General features: G+C 48.0%; 2 protein-coding genes across 3 annotated transcripts in view; both read left to right on the top strand.

Moving 5' to 3' along the window:
* The window catches only part of PIK3R6 (phosphoinositide-3-kinase regulatory subunit 6), a 36,604-nt gene extending 31,973 nt beyond the window's left edge, over positions 1-4,631 (top strand). For both annotated transcript variants that reach the window (XM_069798881.1, XM_069798882.1), the window contains exons 16-20: positions 241-311; positions 556-646; positions 1,143-1,213; positions 2,304-2,416; positions 3,176-4,631. In XM_069798881.1, the coding sequence (XP_069654982.1) occupies positions 241-311; positions 556-646; positions 1,143-1,213; positions 2,304-2,416; positions 3,176-3,332 (503 nt within the window). In that variant the 3' untranslated portion in view covers positions 3,333-4,631. The remainder of the gene's footprint in view (positions 1-240; positions 312-555; positions 647-1,142; positions 1,214-2,303; positions 2,417-3,175) is intronic.
* A 5,465-nt stretch (positions 4,632-10,096) lies between these two features.
* Positions 10,097-17,192, top strand: part of MFSD6L (major facilitator superfamily domain containing 6 like) — a 31,047-nt gene continuing 23,951 nt past the window's right edge. The window contains exon 1 of the mRNA XM_069798880.1: positions 10,097-11,573. Coding sequence (XP_069654981.1) covers positions 10,199-11,573 — 1,375 coding nt within the window. The 5' untranslated portion in view covers positions 10,097-10,198. The remainder of the gene's footprint in view (positions 11,574-17,192) is intronic.

Below are 17,192 nucleotides of genomic sequence, written 5' to 3'. Positions count from 1 at the left end.
TCTGGTCCAATGGATGTTTGCCATTGCGGTTGGGCACAGACCCTCGAGTGAGTCCATCTCACTGGACCTGTTGAGTGTGGAGCCTCAGCTCCTGTAGGCAAGGAGAGAAGGGCTGGTGTGCCAGACCATGACTGCTGTGTGACAGAGGGGATGGCTCATCCCGTGGGAGAACCCCTCTCTGCTGACCACAGACAGGTGGGATGAGTGAAACCTCAATCCTACCCGGTTCCCTCCTTGCAGAGTTAATTATGACGAAGAAGAAAATGACCCTGGATGGCCCTGGCATAGATCTCACAGTAACATACAGAAAGGTAAGTGGGGCTCTCGGCAGCCCAAAATGTCTCTGCTTACAGGGACCCGCAGCATGGCAGATCTCCTAAAAGGAGTGCTCTGGCCCTCCTCCTTTCCTCTGGAATTGCACTCCAGGTGAGGACAGAGAGGTCATGGTGAACTTTAAAAGCCTGTTAGCTAACACTGCATTTGTGAAAAACTGCCCCCAGACCTCTCCATGTCTAACCTCTCTGCCAGGGTGAATTAACAGAGACTTTCCTGCAGGTTGTGGTGAGCAACCGGGCGAAGGAGCTGGCTATGTCCCTGCGCGCCACAGGTCTCGTGATGAAAGCCATCCCTGCTGATGAATCTGAAGGTGAGTTCTTCCTGCCTGGAACCACGTGAAGAGGGTTTGCTTAGTTTTCTGGTGCTCGGTAGAGTAAATCTGACCATGGTACTTGGTGCCAATTGTGCCTGGGCTATGGGGGTTGAATCAGTGATGTGCATATATTCGTGTCACCACAGTCTGTGGTTGTGTGTTTTCTCGTGAATGACGTGCCTGGGGCTCCCTGTAACATGGGGTTCAGCATAACCATAATCTAGGCTTGGCAGCATCTTCCTCTTGCTGCAGCCTTCCTCTTTCACCTTGCCCTTAGCATAGCCTCTGAGGTTTCCATCCTGAGCATGATCCCACACAAACCCTCAGCCCACGGAGCTTGCTAGAGTCCTCCTTTTCTGCTGTCTTATGTATCCCATGGACCTCTGGCTATGCACCCAATTGTGGGATCTGGCACCAGCCCCACTTAAAGCTGAGCTGAGATCATGCCATGGTCTAAGGCTTCTGTTGTATCAACACATTGCTTCTGTTGCAGACCTGGTGTGTCTGAATGTGAACATCACTGAAATCATTAGGATCAACAATTTGTCGGGACGATCATTCTCAGTAAGTAGCTGTGGACGCTCACAGCCCTGGAGGGGTCGGCCAGTGTGTGGAAATCCCTTATGACAACGGTGAAAGGTGAAACACTCTGTGGGGAGGAGAAGGCTTTGGAGCCACCCTGCTCAGAGCGTGTTTTGCAGTTATTTTCCATGGAAAAGTCTGGATTTTTGAGCCAAAGCCCCAAATGCCATCCCTGCTGGTCAATGCCACATTGAATCCTGTCTTGGGAGACCCTGAAGGACTGAGCTGCTGCTGGGGTTATTCTGTGACCCCAGAGACGAAGTGGAGAAATAAAGCTTAGTCCCAGTCATCGTGGCTCCACTTGGGTACAGGACAGGGTCTATAGTTTTGCGATCAACTCCATTAGCTCCACACCTGCAGCTGCAGTGTGCTCCCCAGACCCCATGTGTTAATCTCCACAGAACTCACAAGAATAGAGGCCATTGGAGAAATATTTTAACAAAGCATAAATGAGAAACAGGAACTTCAGTAAATCTAATGACCAACTCAGAAAGGTGGATATGCAAGAGATGAGACTGAAAACTTGGGCTCCTGTCCTTTTTGTTTTACATGAGAGTTCAAGCAGATCCCAGAGGACACGCTGCCCCATTGGAACATGCCACTGCGGTTTGGGTGGCATTAAGTATTATTGTCCCTTGGTCATTTGGGCCCTGGAGCCTCCAGTGTCTCAGCTGGTATTTTTAGCTAGCCGGTGCACTTTTGCTTATTTTCACCGGGGTTTTGGAAACACCAAGGTACTGGAGCTCACACTGCCCACCAAGATACACCACAGCCCTGGAGAACAGTCTATGCCCCACATCAGACACCCCAAACCTTGCAACCTGTGCAAGCATTGTCAGTTTGGAAAGTTTGCCCTTGCAAAATTTGACCAGGTTGTGATTACAGAAAAAGGACAAGAGAGACACTTTCCTCCTTAAAGAAGTCACCTTGTGTCACATCTGAGGTTAAAAAAAAAAGATAAATGTTATAATTTGTCCCTTTCATACGCAGTATGCACTCACCACCCATCACCGCACAGCCAAGGGAAAGGAAGCGAGACACTCACTGGGGTCTTCCTCCTCTCTCAATCCAGGCTGTAGCAAACAAGTTGAAGACACGCAATATCAAAATCAGGAGCACAGAGCAGAGGCCCTTCATGGTGTGTCTGGACAAGGACAGCAGAAGAGCCTACAGGAATGTAATCAGGTGAGAATGCCATGCGTGCCAGGCTCTGCACATCTTGCTGGTGACCTTGCATCCCTCCCTGGAAGGGCTCCCAAGATGGCAGAGCTGTTTCCCAGGGAGTCCTAGTCCTGATCCTCATACATGACAAAAGACCTACAGACAAATACATTGCTTCTCCAGGGAAAGCAGGGCAGAGTGGTGCTCTCCTACCTTTGTGGTTTTGCATGATGATGTGAGAAACAAAATGGTTCTTCCATTTTAAGTAAGGTGCTGTCATTAAGACAGTAGCAGGATAGGTACCTCCAGGGATAAACTGAGACCTTAGATCTCCTTAATTATATCCTGGAGCTGATGCTCTTTCTACTGACTGCATTCCTTACTAGGGTATCAAGCATAGAAGGTAGGGGGAGAGAATTCAGCCCTGTGAAAACAGCAGGGATCAATGTGCCTATAGTAGTTGCAGTGACATGTGATGTGTTGGAAGCAAACGGACAGGTGGTTCAAGGTCCATGGGCCATGTGGAACATACATAAAATGTGAGTTTCTGAGAATTGAAGTGAGCCAGGCTAAGGACACTGGTTTTGTGGTCAAATACTAATACACATCAGCTCATCTTTCCAGCCAAAACCAGTTGAAAAAGCATAAAAGCAGCTGTGCATCTCAGTATGACAGCCCTCCCTCAGCAGTCAGTGGAGAGTCATGATGTTTAGTCTGAGATCAGGCTCTGTCCCTCAAGGGCAGATTTGCACATGCAGTAAATATGTTCTTGTGCTCTTGCAGTGTGGAAGTGTCTCCTTGCCTAGAGCCCAGCTACTGCTTGCAAAAGACAAGGACAATGAAATTCAACCTGCACAAAACAGAAGATGTGGGGCTTGTGAAATACATGCCCAGGTCTCTGCTGTTGCCTATCAACACATTTGCAGGCGTTATCCAATGAAGAAAACAAGAAAAAGCTGGTGTGAGAGATGCGACATTGGGTCATCACAGAGGAGATGGGAAAAGAAAACACACTAAAAGCCACCAATGGTGATTTTACAATGGTAACGGTGTAAAAAGCTGCAACAGCAGAGGTGGATAGGGCTCTGGGAGGACAGCCATGCCCTGCTGAATGACAGTGATGATCACAGCTAACACGCCCCTGCCAAGGGGCAGAGTGTTGCTGAAGAACTGAGTTTTAACCTTTTGCACAAGTCAGGGAAAACCTCTGAGCTTCTTCATTTCAGGAAGACTGGGGAAAATACAGCTGAGGTGATGGTGCTTGCTGCGCTTGTGGATCATAGAGCAGTTGCTATCAGTAATATTTATTATGGTGATGTCTGACAGCCCGGCAGGGGATCAGGGCCTGTTGTGCGGGGTTCTGCACAGCAAACTCTTCATTCTGGCACAGGGTGATGTATTTGAGCAAACCAGCAATTATTCCCCTCACTGATTTAGGAAACCTCACTGTAAGCCTGACCACAACTGGGAGAGCACGTGTGTCTAATGCAGCTTCTATGGAAGTCAGCGGGAAACCTGCTGTTGTTTCAAAGGGGCCACACAAAGTAATGATGAATGGTGTGAAACAGGGACATGGGAAATCTAGTGCAGTATTTGGCAGTAATGAACAGGGTAAGAACAGCTCAGGCTGCCTAGGCAGTGCTGTGGGATATGCTCAGCTGTGAATGGTATAGACCTGCTTGAAGAAGAAACCTTCATTGAGCAGACAATGGAGGCTGCACAGCAGCTCTTTGACATCTGAGCTGTACCTTTGAGTCCACCTGGCATTTTGCTGTGGCTTCGCTACACAACCTCTCCACATCTGGTCTGGAGCCTCATGAGCACTGGTTGCCTTCCTCCAGTTGTAAATCCTGGGAACAACCACCTACAACCCCAGCAGCAGCGAACCTCTTCTGTGAGGCCAGCCAGCAATACCTCTGCATCCCAGTCTGCCTTGTAGTCCTGGTTTGGTCTGTGTCTGCTGTGCAGGTAAGGGATGTAGAAGAGTAGAGTAGTGCTCCTGGGATTGATGGATGGGCAGGATGCCTGCAAGACTTCTCCGTTCCTCTGGTGCTACCATGGTGTAGAAACCCTCCCCTGGTTTGCAGATGGGCCAGGCTGAGCAGCGACAGCACAGCTCCTGCTTCCACCCAGGCTCAGACTAACCCAGTGTGAAGGATTATCATGTAGGAGGACCCTGTCTTCATTCCAGTTTGTGGCTGACTGAAATAATGGAAGAAACATGGTGTGTATTTATTGATTTTTTGAGTGTGATCTGTGGTTTCAGGAGTGTCTCCAGGGAGTCTTCCCTAAATTCACATTGGAGGTGATTTGGGGCATTCCTTCCATGACACTATCATTGTTTTATTCTCTCAGCTCCCAGATAACTTGTTACCTGGACTGCCTTCACTCAGCGGTGCTTGCTTGGATCAGCAGCCCAAAGAAAGTGTCCTTTAGCTTTGTATATGTGCATAGCAGCTAGTCATCGATGGGGAATCCCTGGAGCCAGCTCTGTGCTACAGGGTGATGCTGACCTAGCGGCAGTGGCACTGGCAAACCCCTATGTTAGCCTTGATGGCTGGGGACAAATCCACCCCTCTGTCCTGTCTGTGCCGGGTCTGCCCAGCCCTGGGGAGCTGCATCTCTGGAAAGCCACTTTTGTTTAACCACCCACACCTGGAACAAGGAGCCCACCTCCAGGTATCCCAGTCTGGAGTACTGGAGAGGAGTTTCCGTTCTGCGGAACTGCTCTGAGCTTGTGGGTTGTCTTGGCTGGTTAGGCCCCAAGGAAATCTTCTTTGCATTTCTTGCCACATGCACAAGGCTTTAGGGGTTCAACCCTCAGACTTCCCTGGCCCCTTTCTTTACCAGCAAGCACAGGGCTGCCGTATTCCTGCTGCTGTCCTGCATTGTTACCTGGCACAGCAGGCATCATCGCTTCCTGTTCCCAAGCTAAAGGTTTATTCACTCTCACTTTGTATGTACCATGCAGTCTAAAACAACTGCTGAAATACACTACTGGGGGCACAGCAGCTCAAGGGCTGTCGGCAGGCGATGGGTTATTTAGCAGTGTAAAAAGCCTCCAGGTCCCCAGAAATATTTAATCCCAAACCAGCACCAACAGTTGAAAGATCATGTTGGGCAACAGCAACATGACCATTTCCTAAGGAAGCTACCTTGAAATGCTGGCAGATGTAGCCCCTCACTCCCAGCTAAGCCAAACACAGTCCCCGAGACTTAATGTCCCCCCATGGGAGTCACAAGGCTGCAAGATCTCAGCAACAGTGATTGGTTCTTCAGTACTGTTTTTCACCACAAAGGTCAAAAACTGTTGATGCCCACCAATGCCAGACTTAGGCAACAAACATTTTGGCCCTGAAGGAAGCTGAAGTTAGACAGGAGGTTCAGAAACAAGTTGGGAAACGCCTGCTTGCACCAGCTGTTTTCCTCTGCAAGCTGCTGCATAGGGTAACATGGGGTTTAAGGGGTGACCAGCGGCTCTTCACACCTCTGCCTCCTTGGAGCTTCATTGGTGGGTTCATGTACCCTGGCACACAAAACAAATGCTTACAAAGCCAAGAGACCATGTGCTAGGTTGGAGCATGGTCTGCAGTGTCCAGAGTTTACTCTGTACAGTTGTAAATTATGTAGATGGATTATAAGTTATTTGTATAGCTGTCAGAGATGATCTGTATCAGAAGGTGCAATCCTTTTAATGCCAATTAAAAAAAAATTAGAAAAAAAACCCAGCAGAAACTGTCAGTTTGGTTGGGGTTGTATGTTTGCATGTGGCTGGGGCGGGTGGGGAATAAGCTGGTAAGAATAGAAAGACATCAGTGTCATTTGGCCCTCTATGGCTGATGTCTTCTCCTCCCCACATTGGGGTTACATGCAATGTTACACAGAAAGACTTCATGGGCAAAGAGCTCTTTTGTGAAGGGATGGGCAGAAATGGCTGAATTGCAGAAATGTGGAAGCAGTAGTCTATAATCCCCATGTTGGCTGCCCCTTGATTCCCCTCTGTACTGGTACGCTCTGTCCCTGCAGCCTGTTCCCCTCAAAGTCTGTCACTTCAAAGCACCCCATTCCCTTAGCGGGGCTAGCGCTTGGCTCAGCACACGTAGGCTTGGGCTGGGAAAGGGGTGAAACGCTGGCTTTCTCCAAGCATTCTCTAAAGCCCACTGAGCCTACTGACTGCAGGAGCTGCTCATTGATAGAGCAGAAACAGTTCATGAACTTGTGTTAATGAGTTAGCACATCTGTGAGAGAGAGAATTTCACAGGTTGTTTTATTTGCCCCTGGAAATTGTGGGCAGTTAATGCAGATCACAGAGCAACCATAGTACAGGGACAGTGTTCAGGTATACCCTGTACCCAGGAATTGCTGGCCTCAGAGCAGCTCCATCTTCTGCACAGAGTCTGGGTGAAATGCCTGGAGGAATGTGGCAGGTGGACCTCAAGGAGATAAGGGTGGACATCATTGCCTGGAGGCTGGGAGAGCACAGAAGCCTGAGTGTGGGGTGCATTCATAAATAAAAGATCCTGGAGGTAGGGCTTGCAGGCACAAACCCTTCTGGCGCAGCTGTGTTAGGGGTTTTACCTGGCAGGATCCTCCACCTCCCTCCAGCTTGTTGGAGAGACTCCCAGCCTTTCCAAGTCCCTCCTGAATACATGTATTTAAGCCATTATACCACGCTTGTCTTTGTTACATCAAAATGCCCCCAGCTCTCTGCATGCCCAGCTTGATGCCGAGCAGAGATGCAAACAGCTCGCCAGCGCACGGTGGCTGACGCCGAGCTGGCTTGGCCAGGGTCCGCATGTGTCCCTGCTTAGTGGCTTGCTGTCTCACCCACAGTCCTGGCTGCGTCACGCCAGGTTTGGCTCCCAGGGTGAGTCACTGCCACCTCCTCCTGCACAAACCCGGACCAGCCCAGGCGGCAAGCAGTGCTTTGGCACTTGCAGGTAGTTAAGGCAATCCCCAGCCAGCTGCCTGTGAGCTCTGCATTCTGAACAACCTCCTCCTTCCATCACCTCTCCTGAAATAACACCTAGGACAACCTGAAAACACCCACTGGCTGTAAATTATTAAACACTTTGTGAAAAAAGAATACAAATCACCTCTTTTCCAGGGAGCATTCTGTACCGCAATTAAAAACTTCAGAGGCAGAACGAACCCAGCAATAAGTAGTCCTGGTATAGATCATTTTTACATACGGAAAGAAAATTAATCTCCCACCAGCTCCATGTGAAAACCTACAGACTGATCGAGGGGGAGGACAATGCTGCATGGCCACTGTTAACGGTGGATCAATGTGTTTTTGTCGTACGACCTCTCCAGCAGCACCACTGCAAGGTGCCAGGAATAAATCAGTTCTAACAAACAGTGGTGTTTACAGCCCCATCCATATTTCATATCCCACCAGGGTGATTTCAGTAGCACTCTGCTCAGGCAGCTCTTCCCTTTTCTTGGCTGAATTCGCTGAGCCCTCCACAGGCACACAGTGTCCAGGCAGTCCTGCCTGCCTTTGCTCCACCACACTCAGAGGACAGACCATAAAGCCGGACAAAAGCAGCCTTCAAACACTGCTTGGATAAATGCAGAACAGGGGAAAAGCCCCTCTTAAAGGTGTTTCAAAACAAGGAAAATGCAGTCTCCCCATGTCTTGCTTCGTGTTCATTAAAATTGAACCTCTGCTGGTTTCTGTGCCGCGCTACGCTGTTGGCATGTGTTTTCCGGGTGACCCCAGAAGCTGGAAACAACTCCATGGGATGTGGGTGTCATGGTGGCTCCTATGAACGCTGTTTGCATGAACACATGGCACGGCACGCAGAACAGCTGGCTACAAAGCACTGTAATAAAGCAGGATTATGAACACATCACTCAATGCATGGGAACAAAATCAAAGAGTCTGTGCTGAAAGAAGGGTATTCCCCATCATGAATGATGATTTAGGAGATCTGACTGCACTGAGCTTCTGAATTCAGTGGTTCATGAGCCTATTTTTACACATTTCCTTGCATCTTGCCCACTCTGCTGCAGCAGAGGCGTTGCCATGTCCGCCAGGACTTCTGGAGACCACCAGCAACTGAACAACTGTTCCCTTATGGAGACACATAGTGTAAGTGCTCAGCAGCCAGTCCTTCCTGAGCTCCACAGGGCTTGAAAGGAGAGGGGCAGAGCAAAGGTGTTAGCACAGAGCGGAGCTGTGAGCGGAGAGCTGTGGGGGTCGGGGGATGTAGCTGCAACCCTGGGGCAGCTGCCCTAAAGCAGCTTAAACCCTCAGGGTGTGAAATTCACTTGGGAACACTCTGGATAAGCTGAAAGCCAGGAGTGATGCAAAAGGGGACCGGTGCTTGCTGTGGGATTAGGATGTAAATTTGTTTTCTAATCTTCCTAGAAATAAGCCTTAACAGCCCTGGAGCCAGACTGGCTGACTTCTACAAGGGAGTTATGGGGTTAGATTACAGTCGCCTGTGATAAGAGGGGAGCGGATATGGCTGCTCATAAGATGGGCCCGTTACCTGTGAGCAGGCAGGGGAGGGACACTGCAGATGGTCGGGGATCCAGGCCAGCCCTGACAGTGATGGGGAGGGATGGAGGGAGCTCCGACGCCTGAGCAAAGTGTCTCAAACAAAACCCAGTGCCAGACATCGGCCTTATTCCCCTGCAGTGACCCGCTCCATTGCCTGTGCCGGGTCAGGATGTCCCTGCAGCGCAGGGCTGAAAGCAGGAGGGTTATTTTGCAGTGGTGTGGGCTGGGGAGTACCCAATGCCAGGGGGTTGCCTTGCTTGGAAACACATTGTAAGAAAAAGGGAAAGCATTTCCTCTCTGCTTTGTGACCAGCATGGAAGATCTTGGTTCTGAAAGTCCATCCTGACTCTGAAGAGTTTAGCTTTTTTTTTTTTCCACATATGGGGAAACACTGCAGCAAACAACATCTCCTTTTGGGACCTGAACCAAGTTGGAACATTCCCACCACCACTTCAGGGAAAAAAACCCAAACCAACATGTCCCTTATTTTGTGTGAGAGGCAGCAGAGCCGCTCTGCTCCTTCTAGCAGCAGCTGGGATGCTCTGGGACGAACCGCCTGGTGAGGGAAGGGGTGAGGGGAAAGACCTCGGAGCAGGCGACCATGGACATCCCACGGGCATCCGTGTCCTACCCCATGGCGGCCTGGGCCTCGATCTTACCCATGGTCTGCAAATCTCATTCCCTCCAGGAGAAGGATGAAAATAAATAATGTCAGGATCGAAAACAAACGTTAATCTGGACAGGAAGCATTAAAGCTGAGTTCAATACTCAGGCTGGGGCTGACAGTCAGGTTTCGCAGGCCGCTGGCCCTGTAGCAAAGTCTTGCTCCCTGCCCGACGCCCCCCCCTCCCCCCAGAAAACCCTCCCGGCGTCGTGCACCAGGTGGGGCTCCTCGGCCGGGCCACGGCCCGCAGGACCCCCTTCTCCGCCGGGGCGGCCGGGGCTGAGGAGACCGGGGCTGAGGAGACCGGGGCTGAGGAGACCGGGGCTGAGGCGAGGGACGGCGGCGCGGGAACGGGTCGGGCCGCGGGCGTTCCCCTCCCGGCCGGCAGGCGGCGCTGTCCCCCCCCCGGCCCGCCGTCTCCTGGCAACGGGGCGGGCCCGGGGCGCGGCCCCGCGGGCGGCGGCAGGTGCGGGCCGGGGCGGGCGGGCGGGCGGAGGTGGCGGCGGGCCGCGCCGCGCAGGTACGGTCACCGCGGCCCGGAGGTGGTCGGGGGCGCGGGGGTGGTCCCCCGGGCCCCCGCAGGTGCGTGGCCGCCTCGCCGGTGCCCGCGGGAGGAGCATGCGGCGGCGCCATGAGCGAGCAGTGGGACGTCGGCCGGGCCCTGGCCCTCTCCGGCCTCTTCCGTCTCCTGCAGGGCGCGGGCAAGGCCTGCGCGGCCCCGTTCCTCACGCTGTACCTCCGGCACCTGGGGCTGCCGGCCCCGCTGGTGGGCGTCGTGGCCGGAGCCAAGCACCTGGCGGCAGCTCTCTGGGCTCCCCTCTGCTCCCGCTGCCCCAAGGGCCGCAGGAAGCGGCGGCTTTTGGTTGCCGGCTCCTTGCTGGGCTCGGCGGGGGCCAGCCTGCTGCTCACCCTCATCCCGCCCGCCGGCGGGGACGCGGGGTACAAGTACTGTAACGCCAGCCAGCAGCCGGATGACCGAGGGGCTGCCACCACGGCAGCCGGTCCGGGCACGAGCAGCTACGTTGTTCTAAGCACGAGTGCTATTACGAATGCAAAAGCTGTGTCAAAAGAAACGACGAAAACAACCGCTGACGTTTTGATGGCGAGCAGAAAGCCAACGCTAACCAGTTCGGCCTTCCAGGGATTATTTGGCCTGACAGATAGGCTTGAGAAAAAAGGCAGAGGGGTTGGTGAAGGTGATGCAAAGACGAATGGCTACTTGGTTGGTCCCTCCATCTGGACAACTTCTGTGAAAGCAGTTAACTGGGAGACACGAGAGCCAGAAATGCTGTCTTCCTACGGACCTCCCTTACATGGACTCGAGAAGGAAATGAGCAGTCTGGGTCCTGCTGCAGTAGATCCTGCTGATAATGCTGAAGAAAGCCCTTACGCTATTGAAAGTAATGAGCTCTCTTTGTTTAAAACAACTCTTCCTACTGTTGGAGATGCTTACGTGTCTGGAAACGTTTCAGACCACCGGAAAGACACTCAAGATTTCAGTTTCAAGGCAGTGCAAAACATCTTTCAGGACAGAGAGCATCAGATTTTTTTTATGGTACTGGGTGCTGTCGTGCTTTGGGAGCTGTTGGCTACTTCTCTGGAATGGACAGTGGATGAGAGTCTCTATGAATTTCTCGACTTCGTTGATGCAACTGATAGGTATGGCAAGCTGTGGATTTGGAATTACCTGGGTGCATCTGTAGGTGCCTGCAGCATTGCCGTATTCGTGGATCAACTGAATTGCTTCCTCAGCAGTACAGTCACCCGCCTTGCTGTCCATTTTTATGGCTATGCTCTCCTGATAACGCTGTCATTGCTTGTCAGTGTCTTCTTTCCCATCCACATTCCCAAGAAAACTGACCGTGTTAACAAAACCACCAAAGCCCTGGCCCTACTGTGGAGCGACGGCCGAGCAATCCTGTACACCATCACTGTCTTCTTCACTGGCATGGCTGGGTCTGCAGTGCACAACTTTCTTTTCTGGCAGATGCAGGACCAAGGCAGCACTGAGCTGTACATGGGGCTCTCTGTGGCTGTCGGGCTACTTGCTGAAATTTTGCTTTATTTCTTCAAAGGGAAGTTGCTGAGGACTTTCTCGAGCAGCAAAATTGTTGCAGTCAGCCTAAGCCTCCTGGCAGTACAGCTTCTGTGCTATTCCTTCTTGTGGACTGCATGGTCAGTTCTCCTTATCCAGATTTTATCTGCCTTCAGTAGTGGTGCTTTGTGGTGGGTGGTGAACATGATGGTGGATGACATAGCCACTCCGGGCATGGAGAGGTCCCTGCATGCTGTTCTCCAGGGCCTCTGCTACGGCGGAGGAGCAAGCTTGGGCAGTTTTGCAGGAGGATTTGTTGTGAAGCACTTTGGCCTGGCAGTTCTGTACAGGGCGTGCTGCGTGTGCCTGGTGCTGTGGCTCTTCTTGTTCTTAATTGTCCAATCTAAATTGCCGCAGCAGAAAAAAATTAATTATTCTCGTCTCCTGGCTGCCGATTCCAGTGATATGAGTGACTCGGACGAGAATGAAAGGGACTGGCTGGTAAAAGCTATGAAGGATGAAAGCTTTAATAGGAATTGGTCACAACAGCATGGGATCAACTAATCTTTACTTGAATGTTGGGGTTGGAGTGGTAATGTGGTATGATGATGATGCCCAGAAATGACCATTAATTCTAAAGTGCTAAATATATACACTATATATCTGACAGGACAGATTTTTATTTTAAAAAATTTAGAAATCTTTTTATTTTCTTAATTTATGGTGTTCTTGTAGTAATTTTTCCTTTTTAACTTAATGATTTTGCTTCCAAAATCATAACAAGGTATTTCAGGTATACATTTGCTGAAATGAATGTAGATAAGGTTTTAGTCAAAAAGCAAACTTGAATTGAGTTCTTGCTCCCCAGAGCTGATGCTGTGGAAACGGTGAGCAAAAGTTGCGACCTGTACTTCGACACAATTGAATGAAAAATATTCTAATGCTAACAGCACACTAACCTTTTTCAAGGTGCTATGTCTGTGAACTCCTTTTGCTGAATAAGGGATGAGAATAAAAAAATGGTTCATTTGTTCTGCTTTGATTTGTAAAATCAGGTTTCACTACAGACTGTCTGTCTTCTCATGTTTTGGGATTTAAGTATGCCACTGCATCAGCATCTATTGGAAAAAACCTACCATGTCTGCTCACAGTCAGTGCCTACTGGCTGTCCAAGTCCAGCAGAGCAGCCTGTTTACCTAAGGTAGCACCCAGCATTCAGGGTGACCAGGAAGCAGTCTGCCCTCCTGATTTGAGTAACTTCTGTGGGCTGGCAGTTAACGTAGGGCAATATTCATTCAGAAGGAACTTGGCATTGGCTGAGTTGATCTGGTCAAAGCTGGTGATCCTCCCTGGGCCAGTTTGGCCCACAGGCAGCTCTCTACTCACGTTTCCTATTTACAACTAAATCTGTGTCTTGAACAGGGCCTGCTAAGTCCAGAAGGATCCTCAAGCTGCCTTATATGCCTTGCCTTAACCTCAAAAGCACAGAGATTTCAACACCTCTTCAATAGGTAAGATTTGCTTACAAATGAAAAGTTGGTGGTCTGATCTCATTAAAAGACCTGTATCAGACCTTAAACGGGGCTGGCAGAGAAGCTTTGAGCCTTACAGTCCTTTCAGCTACCATCAAAAGCTGCTGTCAGTTCATTAGGTACTTCCTTGGTTAAGGTACTACATCATTCTTTTGCAGAGGGATAGATTTTAATAACAACTTCCTAGTGTTCTACAAGCCATAAGACAGGCAGCTGCAAAAAGCAAAATATTTATTTAAATGCATATTTAATTTGTAATATGCAAATGGCATTGCAGTCTGTCATCCCGCTGCGTTCTGGACTCAGTAGAAAGTGGTTGGAGACAAGGAAAGCAATGCCATTGAAGATGATCTCTTTTTCTGTATGCATGGATTCCAGATTATCTGTACATCACATGCTTTCAGGGCAATTAGCTCTGTTTTCCTGGCACAAATCCCATATGCCATACAGAATACTCTACTAGAACGACTCTATAGATAGAATTGGCCTTGTGCCAAGAATAGCTGGAACTTTTTATTAAGATGTTACCTTCTCCCAGGAATACAAACTTGAGAACAATTTTAGTGTCAAGAATTTATCCCAGCTTTATTATCATATAATACCTCAGGAACACTAATTACTTGTTAATAGAGTATCTGACTTAAGTCTTGAGTAACGTTAACTGCAAGCAACGCATCGTCGAGTAATGTGTGATTCTGTGAGATGAATGCTGCAGAAATAGCTGGAATGGTTTAAAATGCAGTTGCTTCTTCAGCTGGAAGTCACTGCCCTCATTTGAAGCCAATGAAATGGGTGATATGTGCTGGTTTTATCTGCTTCAGCACAAAACCAGCTGCTGTAATTCCAGTTTTGCAACGAGAAACCTTGAAAAGTGCTTGTGCAATCCATCCTGTGACCGTGGCAGAGAGGCGATAACGGCTGCCTGGCAGAGACATGGTGTGACTCCCCCGGGCTCTTACCTCCACGGTCATTTTGGCCATGAATGTTTAGATGTGCTCAGCCACTGCCGCGATGAACTTGGATTTCAGGTGTGGCCCAAAGTTTAACTTCAGTATCATAATCTTGCATAATAAGAATTTTTTTTAAAAGTTATTAATCCAATAAACACATTTGGTGCTGATTCAGGGAAGAATTGTGTTTATACAGTGTGAAATATGTTCTGAATTACAAACCACTATGGAAGTCAGGGTGGCAGAGGGCTCATTCACTGAAGAAATTGCACGAATTTGGTTAAATCATTTTCCACTGAGGTTTATACGGTTTCTGTGTGTGAGCTCTATAACATAGGTGACTCGATTTCTTCCTCTCTGATGGTCACAGACCCTGCAAGCCAAAAGGGTAAGGGAGGAGGTGGACTTAAATTGTTCTGTGTGAGACTTCTTTGCTGTGAGCATGGCTTTATTGTTCTTGCAGAAGTAAGAACGTGCTAAGGCATTTAATGCTGTTGGGAATAAGATGTAACCAAGAAGAACCAAACTGCCTTTGGGGAAGATAGATTATCTTGATGTATTTCCAGCCACATCAGCAGTTATTTTTGCATTACTTAGCAACTATTTGCTAAAAAATGGATGTAGAAACTTCTGTTTAAGTTTTTACTCTTAGACAGCAATTCTAAGGATAAAAGTGATTATAAAATCACATAAGATTTTACTGTTTGCCTACTTCATGGTGAACTTCAAGCAAATTTCAGAGGCTTGTATGTAGAAATACTTTTTTTTTTTTTTTTTTGTCCCTTGGTGTCAGTCCAGGGTCTAAGTTGACCTGTGTCCTTCTTCTCTGAATACAGTTAGGTTTAATTGAGCTCAGGAGGCAAACCACAATTAGCGTTGAGGAACAAGTTCTGCACAATGACAGTCTTTGTAGCTCTTAGATTTTAAATTTCATGTAGCTCAATATATGTGTACTTTGTGGGAGGTTTCAAAGGATCTAAGTAAATCAGTTCTATCAGATAAGACATCATTTGCCGACAAATGACAAAGGCCTCTTTGCTTATCATGAAACAACTTACAGACCCTGCAGGTAGTTTCGGTATACAGCTGATGCAGCTGAACTGGAATCTGAGTAACTCATTGCATCAGACACCTTATCCTGCTTTTTAAAAATTTGTTCCCAAGTTATAAGGGAACTAAAATTGCACATTCTTTCCTTCTGGCAGTTATTTTATGATGCGATATTGCAAATGTTTCCTTCAGCTCCTTTCTCTGTGCACCTCACATCTGTGATTGACTTGAATAGTGTGGCACTCTGAGAGTGTGAAATTGGGTAAAACTCAGTGGGCACTGATCTCTAAATGTTAATTTTTCTTGTGGATATGATCAGCATGGTAAGGTCCTTTCCAGTGTTCTCCAAAACAATCCAAAGATTTCTGTAATTCAGCAAACAACCACAGCATGTTTTTGTGGACTGTAGTGAAATCTGCCCAGATGAATTCACAGGGAGGCTTTTGTATTTTTGTAATGAGTCGTTTCCCAAAATCGTAGATGTTCAGCAAACAACCACAGCATGTTTTTGTGGACTGTAGTGAAATCTGCCCAGATGAATTCACAGGGAGGCTTTTGTATTTTGGTAATGAGTCGTTTCCCAAAATCGTAGATATGGTCCATTTAAGGTAAGTCCATTTAGCTATAGTTTGATTAGAAGGGGAGAGTGATGTTTTTGAGAGCTGTGGAGTTATTCTGCATGTTCTGAATCTTAAAAGCAAGAGCTTTTGAACTGTCCTTTCTTCCGTGACAGGGTGTAATGCCTCTAAGGCACGATCCGTGCTGTCTTCGGTGCTGCTAGTAAAAGTGTTTCTCATTTTGTTGATCTTTAAAGTACAGACAAGACATTCCCACTCTGATTTGAACTCTTAGGTGAATTATGATTACAGCATGGTACCGAGATTCTGTGCCTTTATAATATGGGTCCCATATAGACTACTTACAAGTATTAGGCCGCTCCTGACCATTACTGGCATGAGCACTAAGCAGTACTAATGCAGGGGGGGAAAAAAGAGCCTATCTTGAAATATCTTGACACTCTCAGCTTGGCATCTGTATCAATGTATTTATCAAGAGGGAGCCAATGCAAAGGAATATCTGCTAATTTAGATTGTACATTTCTCAGGGAACAGATAAATTTTTTTCTGTGTGGTTTCTCTCTGGGGCCTGGTTTTGCTGTAATATAAATGACTTTTCTGGCCAAGGGCAATTTTTTACTTTAAATTGGGTATGTTGAGACCATAAAACTGTGAACCCAAGTGTAGAGGTATGAGACAACTTTAAAATTAACCTTTGTGTCACCTTTAATATTTAGAAATCTTGCCTGAAGAAATCAAGGAACAGAAAGCATAGATATCTTATCACGACCTCACCGGTAGAGCAGACAGGGAAGATGTTGGTAACATGACTTCATTTTTGAAACTTTGAGAACTTTTCTACCTCTAATCAGGTTGAAAGGTCAGAACTATGGAGGTAGTTACAACACTGAAAATAGTAGGCTTGTGTTAACACGGGTTTTTATTGTTAGTAAAAGGAATTTTGAGTCAGGAAACACAATCACATGCTGAAATAACTTTAATATTCAAAGCATGAATTGAGAAACACGAACTGGATTTTTTGACAAATCCTAAGGAAAATAAATATATTAAATAACTCCAAACCAGTTATTCTGACATGTACATCCCTCCACAGGAATAAGCATTCGGGTCCTTGGGACTACAGTCCTTTCTCAACAAGTGACAAATTAAAATACTCAGCTTCCTTCTGTCATCAAGATGTGCCTAATTGAGTTGGCAGTGAAGCCAACCGTGAGCATCACCTTGGAAGTGTTTTTGAAGACTCAGAATTTGTTGAATGTGCCTTAGTGGTGTCTGTTGTTTGCTGTTCCCTACACAGGTTGTTTCCTTAAAGAGCTTCAAATGACCGTGTCCTTACTGGTGTTCTCCAAGCTGCATTTTAATTCTCTTTGTATTTGTCAGCACCTTTCAAGTAGTACTGTTGCTTGGTACTAGATGATGTTCTGTTTATAAGCTTATAATGTATGTGTACTTAATGTTGTGTAGGTGCTTGATTTCTACA

This window comes from Haliaeetus albicilla, chromosome 12 (genome assembly GCF_947461875.1).
Source record: "Haliaeetus albicilla chromosome 12, bHalAlb1.1, whole genome shotgun sequence".
NCBI classification, from domain to species: Eukaryota; Metazoa; Chordata; class Aves; order Accipitriformes; family Accipitridae; genus Haliaeetus; species Haliaeetus albicilla.
The sequence above is the reverse complement of the archived record's forward strand: the minus strand, read 5'-3'. Positions and strand labels throughout refer to the sequence as shown.